The sequence below is a fragment of the Notechis scutatus genome, chromosome 3, assembly GCF_049901735.1.
Source record: "Notechis scutatus isolate UNSWTSFEM ecotype Mainland chromosome 3, rNotScu1.2, whole genome shotgun sequence".
Taxonomy (NCBI): domain Eukaryota; kingdom Metazoa; phylum Chordata; class Lepidosauria; order Squamata; family Elapidae; genus Notechis; species Notechis scutatus.
The window spans coordinates 150,472,464-150,489,980 of NC_142011.1; the positions used below are offsets into that span (position 1 = coordinate 150,472,464).

Below are 17,517 nucleotides of genomic sequence, written 5' to 3' on the forward strand. Positions count from 1 at the left end.
GCTTGGTGGGCGTGGCAGGGAAACGATACTGTAAAATCTCCATTCCCACCCCACTCCAGGAGAAAGTTACTGCAAAATCCCATTCCCTCCCCACCCCACTAACCTGCTTTCCAGCTCCATCCTCCTATGCAGGGCAACAAAAGAAGACCCAGCCATTCAGCTGGGACTCAGCAGGCAGAGAATAGATGGAGCTAGGGCCAGTCAGAGGTGGTATTCCAAACTGCTCAAAATTTCCATTACTGGTTCTCCAAACTACTCAAAATTTCTGCTACTGGTTCTCCAGAACTGGTCATAACCTGCTGAATACCACCTCTGGTTGGACTAGAAGACCTCCAAGGTCCCTTCCAATTCCGTTATTCCGTTATTCTCTTTCGGATAAATATTTCCTTACAGGAGTGACTAGATCAAATCAGCATTGGAATTTGCATTACATGTTAACAGAGACTTTTTTTTTTAATGGAAAGATCATTATACAAGCTTTCATAAAGAGTAAGCTACGTAGCTCAATAAACTAGAATAAAAAACAATATAGCTGTGTAATTTTGAAGTACTTTGCGAATTTTCTTTCAGAGCCTCTGTGATCTATAATGACAAGCCAGCATTACTGGCAAAAGCAAAATGATTCATTCAGACACTATATTCAAATTTTAATTTAGGTCTTCCTGGAACCGAAGGTAAGTATGTGCATATTTTTATGATACCCAAGAAAAGTTCATGAAATTGACATTCTAAAATGCACGCTCTTTCATATATTATGTACTGCACATTGTGTTATATTTTGCTTATAGTCCTCTGGGATTCAGGCTGAGGGCAGGAAACAGTATCGGGAGTTCCACCAATATACAACAATGGGAGTTTTTAAGTTACATAAAATTCTTCATAGGGTGGCAGGTAGAAAGAAAAACTGTATGGCACACATTTTAATTCCCTCCAGATCAGGCTATTATTCTTAAATATGGAAAGTTATTTCAAGAGAGCGCAGTGTCATGCCCTCCATTTGCCACCCAAGACATCAAGTAACCATGGAAGTGAATAATTATATGGATAGCTACAATCACACTTCTCCAAGTACTGATCTTTATGCAGCCAAGATAATATATTTGTCTTGAAGATTTGCAAAACTAGATGCAATATTGTAGAGGAAGGGAGAATATGCTAATTGCAACACTGAACAAATTCATTTCTTGCTACATCATTCTGTGGAGATTCCATTTGTCCTTATGACTTATCTAGTTCATGGTATGATATATGAAGTCAATTACGAGTTGCCTGTGGCTTAGGGCTGCATGCTCCAGGTTTCTAGCAGCTGATATTGTATCAAAATAGCCAAAGGCAACATTTCCAATATTTAGGTGGTATTAAGGCTGAGAATTGCCTCTGGGAGGTTTCTGTTCCTATCATCAACCTTAACTCACCACTCCCAAAAGAAAATCACAGTAAAGACAAGAATTGGCTGTGTCCCTTTTCAGGATCTCACAGCATAAGCAGTGGCACAGTGGTTAGAATGCAGTACTGCAGGCTACTTCTGCTGACTGCCGGCTGCCTGCAATTTGGCAGTTCGAATCTCACCAAGCTCAAGCGTGACTCAGCCTTCCATTCTTCCGAGGTGGGTAAAATGAGGACCCAGGTTGTTGAGGGCAAAATGCTGACTCTGTAAACTGCTTAGAGAGGGCTGTAAAGCACCGTGAAGCTGTATATAAATCTAAATACTATTTCTATAAGCAGAAGGCCAACTCTATGTATGAGTATGTGTATGTATATGTATAAGATGTATGAGTATGTGTATGCATATGTGAATGTGTACGTGTATGTGTATGCTAAATTTCACCTCCAGGCCTCTCAGATAGGAAGAACATTCATTATGACTTTGTTTAACAACAGCTTTTTCTTATAATTTCATACTTTACTTCATTTTTGCCATGCATGTTTTAAACACCGATGCCTAAAGACGATGCCTTCTCAGTTTAAAGGCATTTAGGTTTAGAGTAATGTTTGGTTTAATTAAAAATAATAATGATTTGCTAATTTCTTTGCTTTTCTTCTGGATCGTGTTAATCCAGCATTGCTTCTAAAATTTTCAATGGAGATGAGCCATCAGTTCTCACAAGCATAAAATAAAGGGCACTTAATAAGCATCTGCTCACATTTTAAATGTTGTTCAATCATGTCCACAGTTAAGTGCTGCTGATGAATGTATTCTTCATATGTTTACATGCTTTCTGTATTGAGTTTAAAGAGGTGACCAACTCCTAGGTGGTTTTCTGTATCTACCCTGGAATTTAGAGGGCCAGGGACAATTAGCCATTAGGCTAGCCTCATCTGACCTCTCTTTTTTTGTTCTTTCCTACTCAACAGAGGGTTGGAAAAGTTAATTGGGGTTAAGAGGCTCATGACTCTGCCTGTCTCTCAGTAGGATAATTCTCTGGAAACAGAACGGAATGAAAACAGATTTGGTGTGGCAGCAAAAGAAACCTCAAGGGTTAAACTGGCATAGATACAATTTTGGGCTGTGAAGAAAAGCAATCCAGGAAAAAAATATCTCCCAATATATTCCGATGGGAAAACAGGTTGGGTAGTAGCTCAAATTCTCTTTGCCTTTGTTCCATCCTGTTTTATATGGCTTAGAGTAGGCATGTCCAACCTTGGCAACTAGACTTGTGGACTTCAGCTCCCAGAGTTCCCCAACCTCCACAGGTCTTAAAGTTGCACATCCCTGGCTTAGAGTGAAATGTATGCAAGTTCCTGCATAAGCATATACACAATATACGCAAGCATGCAGATGCAACATGAAGGGAGAGCAGAAACACAGATACCGATAGTATCCATATGAATACCCATATGTACTCAATGTGAAAAAGTTGATTAAACCCTAGATAACGTTAGATACACATTAATGCAACATAAGCATTATTTACCTATTAACATTGTAAGCCTCCCAGGGTCTCTCCAAAGTGAGATGGGCAGCAAACAAATGTAATAAATAAATAAATAACATATTTATTACATAAAAGAAACTACAGAGACCTCCTACAGCCATTTTGCTAAAGGAGTTAGAAGGAGTTCTAGAAACTCTATTCCACATCCTTGCACATCCTTGTGATTCAACCATTGGCAGATGCATGGTGGAAACTTTGGATTGCAAATTAATAACAATATACTATATTTAATCTGCGTACAAACAATCTCAACTTACTGGAACTCCTAGGGAGATTTGTTTGAAGAAGTTAAAAAAAAATATTGAAAACTGGAAGAGTTATTATTTTCCAAATGAGTTCTTTCCTGTCGATGGAATTAAAGCATAAAGAATTAGTTTTGAAAAGAAATGATCTTTAAGAGATATATCAATTAAGGCATCCTAGCAATAGTATCTAAATCAAGGGTGTCCAACCTTGGCAACTTCAAGATTTGTGGACTTTAACTACCAGAATTCTCCAGACAGTATGTCTGGAGCTAAATGTAATAGTCATTGGAAATATATCTCCAATTTTCAGTTTTTTAAAAAGGTTATGTTTTTATCAAATCAAATACAACTCTGTGACAATTAAATGGATACATCCATGTTGTTTTCTTGAGTTGTTTTCAAGAGGGGAACATTAATTACTTTCAGAATACATGCTGATCTACAGGTATGACCTACCCTGTGTTTCAGGACTATCACCATGCCTCCAGAGTTAGCCACGTAAGTTCTCTGCCTCATCCAAGATCTCATCATGGACGCTATTATGATGAAAACCCAGTAGTCCACTTCTTCAGGAACATTGTAAGTTTTACTTCCTTCTAAATCATGTCTACTTTTATGTCTTGAGGAAACATGAACTGCCAGGTTTCAAGTAATTTTGATAGAAAGGAGTTGCAAAGGCATTGTTCTGATCCACAGCTTTCAATGGGTATGGAAATATTTTATTTCCAAGAGACATTGTGGTGCAGTGGTTAGAATGCAATATTGCAGGATAACTGCATTCCCACTGCCAGGAGTTGGATCCTGAACAGCTCAAGGTTGACTCAACCTTCCATCCTTCTGAGGTAAAATGTGGACAATAAAATGTGGACCTAGATTGTTGAGGGCAATATACTGACTCTGTAAACACGTAGAGAGTGCTATGAAGCACGATGTAGCGACATGAGTGGGATTCAAATTTTTTAACAACTGGTTCTGTGGGCATGGCTTAGTTGGTGGGCATGGCTTGGTGGTCATGTGACTGGCTGGGCATGGCCAACTCAACATCACTCACATTGAGACACGCATCTCCTCGCCTGGTCTCTCATGATTGTGGGGATGCTGCAACAGTCGTAAATGTGAAAAATGGTCATAAGTCCCTTTTTTCAGTGCCATTGTAACTTTGAATGGTCACTCCACACAAGCAAAGTACCAGCAAAGGAGAAAAAAAAAAATCTCCAGAGAAACTCCAGAGAAAGGAAGTCTAGTCCTGCCAAGGATGTAATAAGGATTAACGGAGAGGCAGTTTCTGTAAGCAACACCAGAATGTTTCCTTCCTGCCTTCCTTACAGGATTAGGCCAGTAATTTCTTCTAACAACCGGTTCTCCAAACTGCTTAGAATGTTAACAACCAGTTCTAGCGAATAGGTGTGAACCTGCAGAATCCCACCCCTGTGTAGCCGTATATAAGCAGGGGTGGGATTCAACTGGTGTTACTACAGGTTTGGTACTTACGTTTTGCAGTTGTGTTTGCTGCTCTTCAGAGCTACCAGTTCTACAGAGCTGGGCAGAACCAGTAGCATCCCACCCCTGTATATAAGTCTAAGTACTATTGCTATTGCTATTTATCCATAAACCCAGCTTTGTTTTATTCAATAGGAGGATCCTATTTGTAGGAGGTCCCACAAATTCAAACAAATATAGGAAACCATCTACTACAGGGAAATAAATAACCACTTTGGGCAGGGATGTGTAAACACACGTGTGTGCACTCGTGCCTGTCTGTGGATTTAACCTATATGTATGTGGGAATTCTTTCAGATAATCAATATATGTGAGCTAGTGACCTTATGCAAACTTTATGGTATTTAATCATCATTTATAGGATTAGATTATAAACCGCTCAGGGTTAATCATAAGATTTCAACTATTTATTTTATTTATAATTTATTTTCCCTCTATATCAGACTGATTTGAAAATAATACCCAGGCTACTTCTGCAGTTATGGGCTCATCTCTTGGCTATTATTGTTAGATCTGAGGAAGGAATTCTGGCCACTAAACTGGAATAATAAGCTACAGCTAAAGCATAATCCCAGAGAAAAAGCTGACAAGCCATTCTTAAGTGCTGACTATTTCTGGATTTTTTTTTATTGTATAGAGATTTGTAAATCTCTCATATTCATCTGTATAAACCCAGCCCTGCAGGCATACAGACAGAAGTGTGCCTGAACAGTGGCTGCTGTTACTCAAAATTTCCCAACCTGAACTTCTGAAAGAGTGCAGACAGACATTCAAACTCCTAAAGATGAACTAATCTGGAATTGTGCAATCACCTCTGATATCTTACAGGTGAAGTAAATTTATGATGAGTACAGGGTGAGTGGTGAAAGCAATATGTGTCTTCAGCTCTTTTCTCTCTAGTAACATGCTTCAAAGCAAAGTATGTAATATCCTGATTCAAAAGCCCAGGCTTATTGGCTACTTCTGAGATGAAGAACATGAAGAAAACAATTGAGCGTGAATTACTACTTGGTAGCTAAGTCCTACATCCAATTTCTCACTTGGCGTTATAAAGCTGATTTTAATGACAAGGTCTGACTGAGAAGAATCACCTACTTAACAGAATTGGTTGTAAGAGTTGTGGCTTTGGGACTTCAAAAGTGTTCTGCAGAGAACAGCACTGTGCCACAGATAACCCTTCTAATGTTTGATGTCCCTGTAATGAATTTGAGCAGATTTTAGCAGTTTCCTAGAAAAACTCAAGGGCCATGAGATCGCATTATAATAGTTTTGAAAGTTGAAAAGCAAGCAACTACTAATTAGGTATTAGGTAAAACATATCTAATAGTGGTATTGATGGCCAATCTTTATCAATCCTGAAGCTTTAGTCTGTATTATAACTAGCCAATAGTACATAGATATATCTGTATGCATGTCCTTCAGGCACACATATATATTTCCACCCAACAGACAATGAGATAACAACAAGCTTAAGAAATGTTTGCAGAGAGGCCTCCAAATTTTTAAAGATGGACAACTCTCCAATAAACACCATGTAGATCCAGCATGTTAAATGGGATGACAAAGTTATGTTATATTAAACAAGATGTAGGATAAGCTAGCATTATTCCCTGCAGCTGTTTGTGGCGGGATTACTTATGGATAAAGAGCAAGCCACAATGATATGCACAGCTGAACTGAGTGCCGTCTTATCAACATTGGCTGACTGGGGAATTCTGGGAGGTGAAGTCCAATATCTTCAAGCAGCTAAGGTTGAGAAAGGGACATATAGTAACAGCCAATTCAGATTTCAAGAACCCGTCCCATGAAGAAAATAATTTAATTTAAAATTTAAACAAGCCCCCAATACTTGCAGAAATATGAAAACTTTAGATGGGAAAAAATCAGTTCAACATTCTGTCACCAGTTTCAGTAAGATCTAAACATCTCGATGTATTTGCTGATTATGTGGAGCAAAGGAAGGTGGGTACCAGGTATGGGTGCAGGAAATTAGATACCCACTAGTTAGCAACAATGAGAAGAAAAAGTTTGCCTTTGCCGCCATCCATTGGTCATTTGTAACTTTCAAGCTGAGAAAGGGGATGCCCAAGAAAATGTTTAAAACAACCATGGAATTCCACACACAGGCACAAACAAACAAGCAAACACACACACACACACACTGCAATTCCAAATATACAGTATATATTTGCAAATTCTTAATTTTTTTTTTAATTGATTTTCAGGTGTCACCCAGAACAACTCCTCCTCTTCAGGCAAAAGTAAGTGCTTGCTGTGAATATTTTACATTATAATCACCTACAAAACCTGTGGTAAAGAAAAGAAAGAAAAGGTTTCCTTATTTTAAAATATTTCAATAATCTCCCTAGCCCCAATGTAGTCTAAGTGATGCATTACAACGGGTATTTGGTTGCTTAAAAAAATGATTGCCTACACCTGATAACACTCCATACCACTGTAGCAATCCTATCTGATCCTTCATGCCCAACTCCATAAACAAGGCAATGCCACTGAAAGCCACAAGAACCACACAGATTATAAAATGTCCTGGGGTCATGGTTGATGCCACACCCAAACATGGGTTGGCCACATTTTGGGGTGAGTTTCCCCTTCTTCCTTGACAACCTAGCCAGATCTCATTGATACATGTCAAGCTGCCCCTTCCGCCAACTATTAAAATATAAATAAGAGAGGCCTTAGAACAGGCTGACTTGCACTAAGAAACAGCAGCCAGGGCCACCAAGGTCTGATGACCAAGCAAAGGAGTCCAGATAAATGGAAATTAGAAACAGTCTTAAGCACTAAGACAAAGGTGGTATTCAGCAGATTCTGACCAGTTCTGGAAAACCAGTAGCAGAAATTTTGAGTAGTTCAGAGAATTGGGAATTACCACCTCTGACTGGAGATTTTACAGTATCCTTCCCCTGCCATACCCACCAAGCCACACCCACAGAACCAGTAGTAAAAAAATTTGAATCCCACCACTGGTTGGTTCCCTCCAGAGGAAGGGATGAAATCAGTGGTAGGATTCAAAATTTTTTACTACCAGTTCTGTGGGTGTGGCTTGGTGGGCGTGGCAGGGGAAGGATACTGTAAAATCTCTATTCTCACCCCATTTCTGGGTGAAGGTTACTGCAAAATCCCCATTCTGTCCCTTCTCCTGGGGGAAGGTTATTGCAAAATCCTATTCCCTCCCCACCCCACTAACCTGCTTTCCAGCTCTGTTCTCCTGTGCAGGGCAACAAAAGAAGACCCAGCCATTCAGCTGGGACTCAGGAGGCAGAGAATAGATGGGGGTGGAGCCAGTCAGAGCTGGTATTTGCTGATTCTCCGAACTACTCAAAATTTCCACTACCGGTTCTCCGGAACAGGTCAGAACCTGCTGAATACCACCTCTGGATGAAATTATTCTTTTCATTCTGCGGCTTATTACAAGTAGTCCTCGACCTATAACCATTTATTTAGTGACCATTCAAAGTTTCAACAGCACTGAAAAAGTGATGTACAATTGTTTTCTGCACTTACAACCACTGCAGCATAGGGTCAAAAAATTCAGATGCTTGGCAATTGGCATGTATTTATGACGGTTGTAGTGTCCCAGGGGGGTCATGTGGTCCCCTTTTGTGGCTTTCTGCCCACCAAAGTCAACGGGGAAGCCAAGATTCACTTAACAACCATGTTGCTAAGTTAACAACCGCAGTGATCCTCTTAACAAGTGTGGCAAGAGAGGTGGTGGCAAAATTCACTTAACAGCTGTCTTAATTAACAATGGAAATGTTGGGCTCCATTGTGATCGTAAATTGAGGACTGCCTGTATTTCAATATTTAATGTAATCTTTACTAGCACGGAGTCTTTTTAGATTTTTATTCTCCCTTTTTTCGTATACAACTCAAGGTGGCAAACATACCAATATTTCTTCCTTCTCCTATTTTCCTCACAACAACAGCCTCCACAGTTTACTCGCTCCATTTTTCGCCCTCAAATTTCTCTACATCTTTAGCTTTTGAATACAGAAAGCCAAACTACCGTGTTTCAAATTCTGACCTAAGAAAATATCAGAGACTGAGACTGTGGCTGGATGAATTACGCAGAACATTGGACCATAGTTCATTGTCCATTGTCCTTTATAGTCCATGGTGGTTATCATGTCACTTTGTTTGTTTCTTACATGTGCAGGGGAGAGGATTATCCTTCAGCAGATTTAGCTGGGTAGGTGATAAACATGCTTCCCTTTGCAAATATTTTGTTTTCCCCAGGCCCAAAGGGCATCCATTTGCTGTCTTGCTTTTCTGTAGCTGATGCAGAATCCCAGTATATATTTGTTTATTCCTTTATTTCACTTTGGCTTGTTTGCTTTATTCTTACTGATCCATTCCTGGTTCCAAAGCAGTTTCTTTTACATCCATGGTTTTATTGCTTGCTTTTATCCCAAAGTGAGTCAAGCTTAAATTAAGATTCCTTTTGCCCGAGCACAGAGCACCTTCACTGCATGGCAATTGTATTCCTTTAAGATCTCCTAAATGTTCTATGTGTCTATGAGACGGAGGAAGGGGGAGGAGGAATGAAAGTGTGGGTTGCTACTATGCACTGCACAAAGCTCCAGTTCTGGGGTAGATTCGAGAACACGGTACACTACTGGATTTGCCCTATAATTACAGCATTGTCATATACTGACCACTTATATATCTTCAACCATTTTTTTTAAACCTTTCTGGTTGCACAGATCGGCAGCAGAGGAGGGAGGGGATGGTTTCAGCCACATAGCCTAATCCCACCCATGCATCTTGATCTAAACATCTCGATGTATTTGTGTGCTTGCCCATCAATTGTGCAACTCAGTTCCCAATGGGCCATGGACCAGTACCGGTCCACAGACCAGGGATTGGGGACCGCTGATATAGAGAACAAATGATACAGTTTAAGGTTTTTTTTTCTTCCTTTCAATCTACTTGAGCCCATGTCTTTACCCTGAAACTAGAAAGGACTGGAATGCTAGACAGACTTGAAAGTGGGTAAAGCTATCAATTCTTTATGCCCTCTTGTTGGATTGTTTTAATTGGAAATTAAAAGGGTCACTTAAAGCATTCACCCAGTTCATCACATGTCTGTGAAAATAGATTCATTTCTTACTGAGAGAAAGAGTAGTAAGCTTATAAAAATATATTGTTAGTGACAACCAGGCAGAGGAGTTTCAAAGTCAAAGGTTATTTCTCCCTCTTGCTCATAATCCATAAAGTTTTAATCTTTATCTTAAAGTGGCTTTTCTTAAGAGTGTTTACATTAAGGCAATGTGAAAATGAGTTTATCTAAATCTACACATTCAGTATAGCTATATCTGTATTTACAGTCACCTATTGTCCATCATTCATCATCTATCTATTCATATATCTAACTCCCTTCTAACTCACAAATAGCGACTTTAGATAGCTGATGTAAGATTAAATAAAGTATGAATAAAACAATTAATAATAGAAAGCCACAATAACACAACACTATGCCATAACTGAGACCAATCTGAAAACATCTCAAAATGATTACTTAACCAATGACAAAGTTAACCAATGCTCTAGGAGAAAAAACAGGTCTTTAAGACTTTATGAAAGGTTATCAGGGTTGAAGATACTTGGACGTATGGGAGGGGGGGGTGCTATATTATTCCAAAGGGATAATGACAGAGGAGATATGTTTCTTGGGTCCCATTAGAGGACATTATTTCATCAATAATGACTTCAAAGCATGTCCATCCTGCTGGACCTTGCAGGATGGTCAGAACTGATCAGAAATGAGCAATCCTATAAGTAACTGAGCTCTGTACAACAAAGAGTTCTATAGCTAGAAAGGGCAGTTGGAAACTTATAGCCAGTGCAGTACTGTGAGTCCAAACAGACATCCAAATTGCACAGCATATCTATTTGGAAGATTGCATCCCAACTAAAAGATGGAAGAACTCCAGACCTGGTGGATCCCAAAACTCTCAGCCACTTAAGTTTGCTTGGATTAAGCCAAAGCTTTTCTCTAGGAAGTCACAGTAAACTTGGCCTCAAGCAAGTCCAAAGGATTTGCATAGCCAGAGTCCAGCTGAGAACAGATCCAAACTACTTCATCCAACAGATGCCTACAACAGTCTCAAAAATGAGGATCCAGATAGTTGGGAGCAAACTGCTCAGAAAGTGCTGTAAAGCAGTATGGAGTGGTATGTAAGTCTAAGTGCTATTGTAATCTCCATCAGAATCCTCAGCTATAAAATGATATTGGAAGATAACTATATTGTTCTAATAATTTACACCCAAGTAGAATATTCTGTACTCTGCCTTTAGTAAAAAAGGCCACAAGGTGCTCATGGAAATTATTGCAAATTTACAAGAACATAGTTAAAATACCATGGATTTTGTAGAAGTGCAAGAAAGATATAAACAGGAGGGTTTTTCACAGACCAGTAATTTACAATAAGATTGCATTTGAACATGATCATGGAGTGTTGGCAATGTCAATTATGAACCGACCCTTTTGCCAACCCTTAGAAGTGAATACCAACTGCTTTTTAAGTCCCCAGTGAAATGCCTTAATTATCTATATAGTAATCCAACTGATTTTTTTTTCATACTCAATAACAGTTGGAAACCATAGAAAACTTGCCGGATGTGGTTGCTGCTTGGAAGGTTGAGCAGGTCATTACTTTGATAGGAACACTTAAAAAATAAAGACACAATTGTAATGTGTTGGCTGAGGCAATTTTCATAGGTTTGTCATTAAGATTGCATATTACCAATGCTGTAAGTGAGGTTTTCATTTGAAGAACTAGTTACAAAGCAGATTACTTTTTGAAAAATTCTTTGAATTACTTCTTCTCTTCATACAATTACACAATTATGTTGAACAATCTTTCTTCATATTTAATAATGCTTTTCAAAAGCGGATAACAATGATATGTAAATACTTGCTCCAAATGTCCCATTTTTCTCTTTTTCTGGATAATATTCAGTATATTTCCTAGGGATTTCACTCTTTAGAGATAGATGCATTTATTCTACCAGCATCTCCTTCTTGTAGGGTATCGTTAACTGCTCTCATCTGTTACTGTTTGATAGCATGAATACAAAAATGAGTATTTGTAATATAAGTAATTATGGATCATTATCCCCTCAGGCAATTTCCAAACAATGGGAATCTAGGATAAGACAGCATTTTATATATAGAATGTCAATTTTAATGGAACTGAATTCACCTTCCACTATCTCTGCTAGAAAAGTTCCCTGAGTATCTCTTTTCTCAATAATTGTTCAAATATTTTCTTTCATCACTGGTTATTTGTAGAACATTCCCATTCTGCTTGCTATCTATGACACAGAGCTATAAACACAGAAGTCAGTGGCTTCCATAGGATAAATGACATTGGGTCTTTAGCCATATTCTTTGATACATTTCAGCCTTTGATCATTTAGTACTCATTTTTCTGAAGGATGGTTCTATATTTTAATGACAATCTACGGATATTTGTAATTTTGCTTTCCTCTTTTCCAGGGTGGCGAAACTCACAGACCTGGATATGGAAGTGGCAAATTCTATGAGCATAAATATGCTCACAAAGGGCACAAAGGATACCGCTATGATGGCCAGGGCACACTGTCTAAATTGTTTAATCTGGTAAAGATAATAATTCTAAGAGCAGCAAAAGTAACTAACATTGAGCAGGGATAAGAAACTATTCCTTTTCTATTCTATTCTATTGCTAATATATATTGCATTCATTTAAGCAGTCCAGCAAATAGACCTAAGCGATTGAAAGATTGGAAAGAGGAAAACAGTTTGGATGTGTGATTACAGCATTAAAAAAAAAAAATCTAAACTGAGGCAAATATCTCTATTAGTATCAGTCTAAATGTAAAGAATCACCTAAGCAGAGACCAATATAAATAGTATATGTAACAAAATCCAGTGGGATCCCATCACATAGGGGAAAGTGATATTAGGTCCATGAATTACTACTGAAGTTTACACCCAAATCGATGTTAATATGCATTGAGTGAAATAAAGAGCTTTAGAAATTTATAGTTTAATAATTTTGTTTCAGATGCAGAGAAAATGAGAATAGTCTCAAACTTGGGTCCTCTTCATATCAATCCAATACTTGAACTATAATTCTATACCAGCTTCTTAGGCATGAAAGCTGGATGGGTGACTTTGGGCCTATTACTCTCTCTCAGCCAAATCTACCTCAAGAAGAATGCACAAATAACAATTTTCTGTACTACACAAAATTAAACATTCATAACAACTTTTTAACAACTTTAAAATCTTTTTAAAATCAACAATGCTTTTGGTGGTGTTGTGCATTTGTACTTATACAAATAGGATATTTTGGAAATATCTGTCCAAATTGCAGGTGTTTTTGTTTTTTTTTAGATTTTTCTGAGAGAGAAAAGGAACACCTACTTCATATTGTCAGGAATTAGATCTTCAAAATGATAGCGTTGGGGAATCAAGTTCCACTAAAATAAATTCTGTTCACTTTGAAGTACATATGGAAAAATATGCCATCCCCTTTTAAAAAGATTTTATTATTATTTTCTTATTTTCTTCAGTTTTAAATATTTCCTTTTTTTCCCAGTTTCACAAAAGGTGCACACACCTCCACATAAATATACAAATGTTACTAATTTTGTAAGCCAAGTTTTCCTTTTCCTTGAGAATCTCACAGCCTCCATTGTTGACTATTCTCTTAGAGTTGATAAAAGTTAGCCCAGAATAGCCTGGGCTATTAGCCTAGACAGTCAGTTTCATTTATGTTTGAATTAGACAAATATTTTCTCCTAATAATTTTTATTTATTTTATAGACAATTTTATTATTTCATTTGGTTCAGCATTCTTATTACCAAAAAAAGTTCCCTCCTTTCTAAGCACCAGCAAAAATACAGGTTTATTTTCCACAGTAACTTAGCATGAAATGGTCCCCGTTATTATATTCCATCAGACTTTTTTTAAAAAAAAACTCTGGTTCCTAAAACCAGAACAAATTTAAGGAGAGCTTCCATGACAAGTAATGGGTTTAATAGGACTACAATAACATAGAAATCAGTGATTCATGGAACATAATTAATAAGCCATTAAGTACAATTATAGTGCTCTGTCATTTATGAAACTAAGCAATAATGTTGTGGCTGAGTAGTTTGAGATTAAAAATGAACCATGAATTATTGAAATAAGGTAATACAGTGCCTGCTGAATCAACAAGTAATTATGGAAGCATAAATTTTAGAAATCTAAGGAATGCACCCAGCAACAGGAGATAGGCAGAAACATATATTTAAAAATGGAAAAAAACAAAGTTCCTGAATACCCAATCCTTTAAATCAATCTGATAGCTGTTCAGATGAATCTTCTCTGTCTTTCTGGTTCCTTTTGAGGCTCAAAAGGAAGGCTGCAAAAAGAATAAGGGATAGATGGCAGGGTTAATCCCGAAAGGGTTCTTCTGCAAGAAACTGAACTGCAGGTAGTCCTCAAACTTACGCCCACAATTTCTCTTGCTAAACGAGACATTTGTTAAATCAGTTTTGCCCCATTTCTCAGCCTTTTTTGCCCCATTTGTTAAGTGAATCACTCCAGTTGTGAAGTTAGTAACACAGTTGTTAAGTGAATCTGAATTCCCCATTGCCTTTGCTTGTCAGAAGATTACCAAAGTGTGAAAAATGGTCATATGTCACTTTTTTCAATGTAATTTTGACCAGCCACTAAATGAACTGTTGTGAGTCAAGGATTACCTGTAGCAGAGAGGGTGAAAGTACTTAAAACATGAACTAGGGATTGATTTCAGGGAATATTCTGGGTTTCTGAGAACCACCTTGATTTTTCCTATATTTTGAGGAAGTGATGAAGTACGAAGGTTTTGTTTCTGCAATATCTAACGAGGGTAGGAAACTAAATCACAAAATTATTTGGTGCTGGAAATATGTCAAAATATGGGATTTGCAGATTTATTTCTCTTTACCAACTTTGTGAACACAGGCAAAGCATACATCAGGATTACAAATACAGAGAATATGAACTATTATTGCAAAGTACGTTACTATTGATACACTGTTGTGAACATTTGTTGAAAACTTGGAATTTTAGGCTTAACACTGTTTCTCCTTTTCCAAAAGAAAATAGTCTTACTGTTTCTCTAGGTATGACAGAGAGTATCCATATGAACTAAATTGAAGATGCTAGAAGTGCTTTCTTTACCTACTACCTTATTTCAATAATCTCAGAAGAACTGCCCAGTTGCGAAACAAAATTTAATTGCTATTCTTTATCCATTCTTTATCCAATACATCATCCCTATTGTTCTGTTAGTGGCAGCTAATACTCAGAATGGGACTGCAAAGAATTGCAAACATACAATTTTTATACAGTGGCTGCTACCAAGTGAGCCTGGCAAATGGAAGGCTAAGAACTCCATTATATGGGAGGAAAATAGAGAAAGCATGTGTTGAATTTGAAATTGAAGCAATATAAACTCTGCTTAGTGGCTCAGTGGTTAAGATGCTGATCTTGTTGATCAGAAAGGTCGGCAGTTTGGAGGTTCGAATCCCTAGCCCCACATAATGGAGTGAGTTCCCATTACTTGTCCCAGCTTCTGCCAACCTAGCAGTTTGAAAGCATATAAAAATGCAAGTAGAAAAATAGGGACCACTTTGGTGGGAAGGTAACAGTGTTCTGTGTGCCTTCGGCGTTTAGTCATGCCAGCTATATGACCACAGAGACGTCTTCGGACAGTACTGGCTCTTTGGCTTTGTAACTGAGATGAACACTGCCCCCTAGAGCCAGAAATGACTAGCACGTATGTGCGAGGGGAACTTTTACCTTTTAAACTCTGCTTCATCCTCACTCTTCTCAGTGGCTGTCCACGGTTTCTGCCATTTCTGAATTACAATAAAGATGCTGTCTTATTGAATTGAATCCTCATTCTTGAACCTTGCTTTGAGAGCTGCACAACTATTTTGAATATGTATATTGTAGTGTATTTCAGCTGCATATTTTAATTTTAATCCTGTTTTTTTTCTTCTTCTTCTTTCCAAAGGGAAGCTCCGGTTCCCGGCCTGGTTCTAGGTCTGGCTCCCCTGTTGCTAGGCGCTGAAACACTTAAGATGTCACTAAAAGGCTACATTCTCTGCTTCATAACATAGCTATCCCAAGGATTAATAACAAATTGTCAAATTCCTTAGATTAAAAAAAAAAATCACAATCTGTTTCTTAATGTCAGTTGAGTTATATGCATGCAGTAGGAATATGCAAAACTATATTGGCAAAAGCTGACCAAGAGTTGAAAAATCAACAACAAAAGCCTCCCAAACTTGCAAGGTAGCTTTCGGTCAGCATTATTTAGAAAAAAATAACAAAATCCCCTGTCTTATTCCTTCTTCATCTTCAAGGTGCTCCCCAAGAAATATAAAGCTTTAATTTTTCAGGAACACACAACATTAATTCCCTTTCAGATTTCTTTTTTTACTAACCTTTAATCACATAAAATATAACCCCATCTAAATTAATGAGGTTATTAATGAATCTTTTGAGATCTTTGCTGTAAACAAACAATAATAAAAACACGTGCAGAATGTTGTAAGGGCTGTTTATCCAATGTTTTGATTTGGCTTTGATTTATTATGTTTATTTGCTCTTATTTTGTATCCCTTTTCTCTCATACCTTTTGTTTTTCTTTTCCTAACTGGATTAGGCAGTCACGGAAAGGTATATTACATTGGGAGTACAAGGTATGTTGTGATGTGGGAGAAGGCAGCTGTGAATGTTTCAATGGGTCCAAGCAATGGTTATGGAGTAGGATGATACAACCTCTTAGCAACTTCTTGTGCATAGCCAATTGCTTGTCACTGCCAACATATTGGGAAATAAGAGTGGTTGGGAGAGAGACATGAAGATATCAAACTTGAATTAGAGTAGTATAACAATGATAGCAATAAGGAATAATCCCAAAGAACAAAAAACCTAGACTTAGATATGTGAAGAGTGGGCTCGCTGCAAAGTAAACTTTTTTGCGGCGAATTGTTTTAAACAAAAAGTCTAACGTTTTCAATTCCAGAAAGCCCTTTGGTGATGAAGTTCCAGATTGTAACTGCACACATAGTTAGTAGTTGTAGTTGTCTTGTTATTGCAGCAGAGTTAAACAAGCAGTGAACCAAAATAAGATAGATTGTGTCACTGCAGGTAATGGACATTAGCACTAATAACTAGAAGTAAAAATGTTAACAGATCATATATGAAGCTATACGCATGTGGGAATGGGTTTGCCCCTCTACATGAAGAAAAATGCTCTTCTGAATTGCACTATTTTAAAAATATAAAACCTGTTTTGTTGCTTGCGGCCTTCTTTTACTCTTGCAAAGTTTTGTTTGAGCTTATATGTTGTAGAATACATTTAGGCCCAAGCTGGCATCTACCTTAAGCTATGCTAAAAATAATAATAATATTAGAACTTCTTAACACTTAATGCCACATGGCACGCAGAGATACTGTGGCTGATAGTTCACTTTAATCTACCGTAGATTTTAAGTAACAGTCTTAATATGCAGCAATGAAAGATGAGAGTAGAAAAATACAGACGTTAAACAAAACCAAATACCAAAACCAATAAATAAACATGAGCATGCACCTACACACAAATACATACATCCCTCTATTACATCTTCTTTCAAAATGTTACTGGCTATGTGTATTTTTCTATGTGTAGCCTCGTCCCGTTGTGTATTCACAACATAATAGTGAGTTTCATTTAAGTGTACTGTTTTAAAGTGTATGAGTACAACTCCTGAAAAAAATAAAATACTCAACTTTTAATGA

At 37.6% G+C, this 17,517-nt stretch overlaps 1 protein-coding gene across 5 annotated transcripts in view; it reads left to right on the forward strand.

Moving 5' to 3' along the window:
• Window positions 1-17,517, forward strand: part of MBP (myelin basic protein) — a 126,568-nt gene extending 109,051 nt beyond the window's left edge. For 3 of the 5 annotated variants that reach the window (XM_026669924.2, XM_087961448.1, XM_087961449.1), the window contains exons 5-9: window positions 3,650-3,760; window positions 6,907-6,942; window positions 8,859-8,891; window positions 12,204-12,326; window positions 15,743-17,517. In XM_026669924.2, the coding sequence (XP_026525709.1) occupies window positions 3,650-3,760; window positions 6,907-6,942; window positions 8,859-8,891; window positions 12,204-12,326; window positions 15,743-15,799 (360 nt within the window). In that variant the 3' untranslated portion in view covers window positions 15,800-17,517. The remainder of the gene's footprint in view (window positions 1-3,649; window positions 3,761-6,906; window positions 6,943-8,858; window positions 8,892-12,203; window positions 12,327-15,742) is intronic. The other 2 variants (XM_026669925.2, XM_087961450.1) reach the window with 2 other exon arrangements.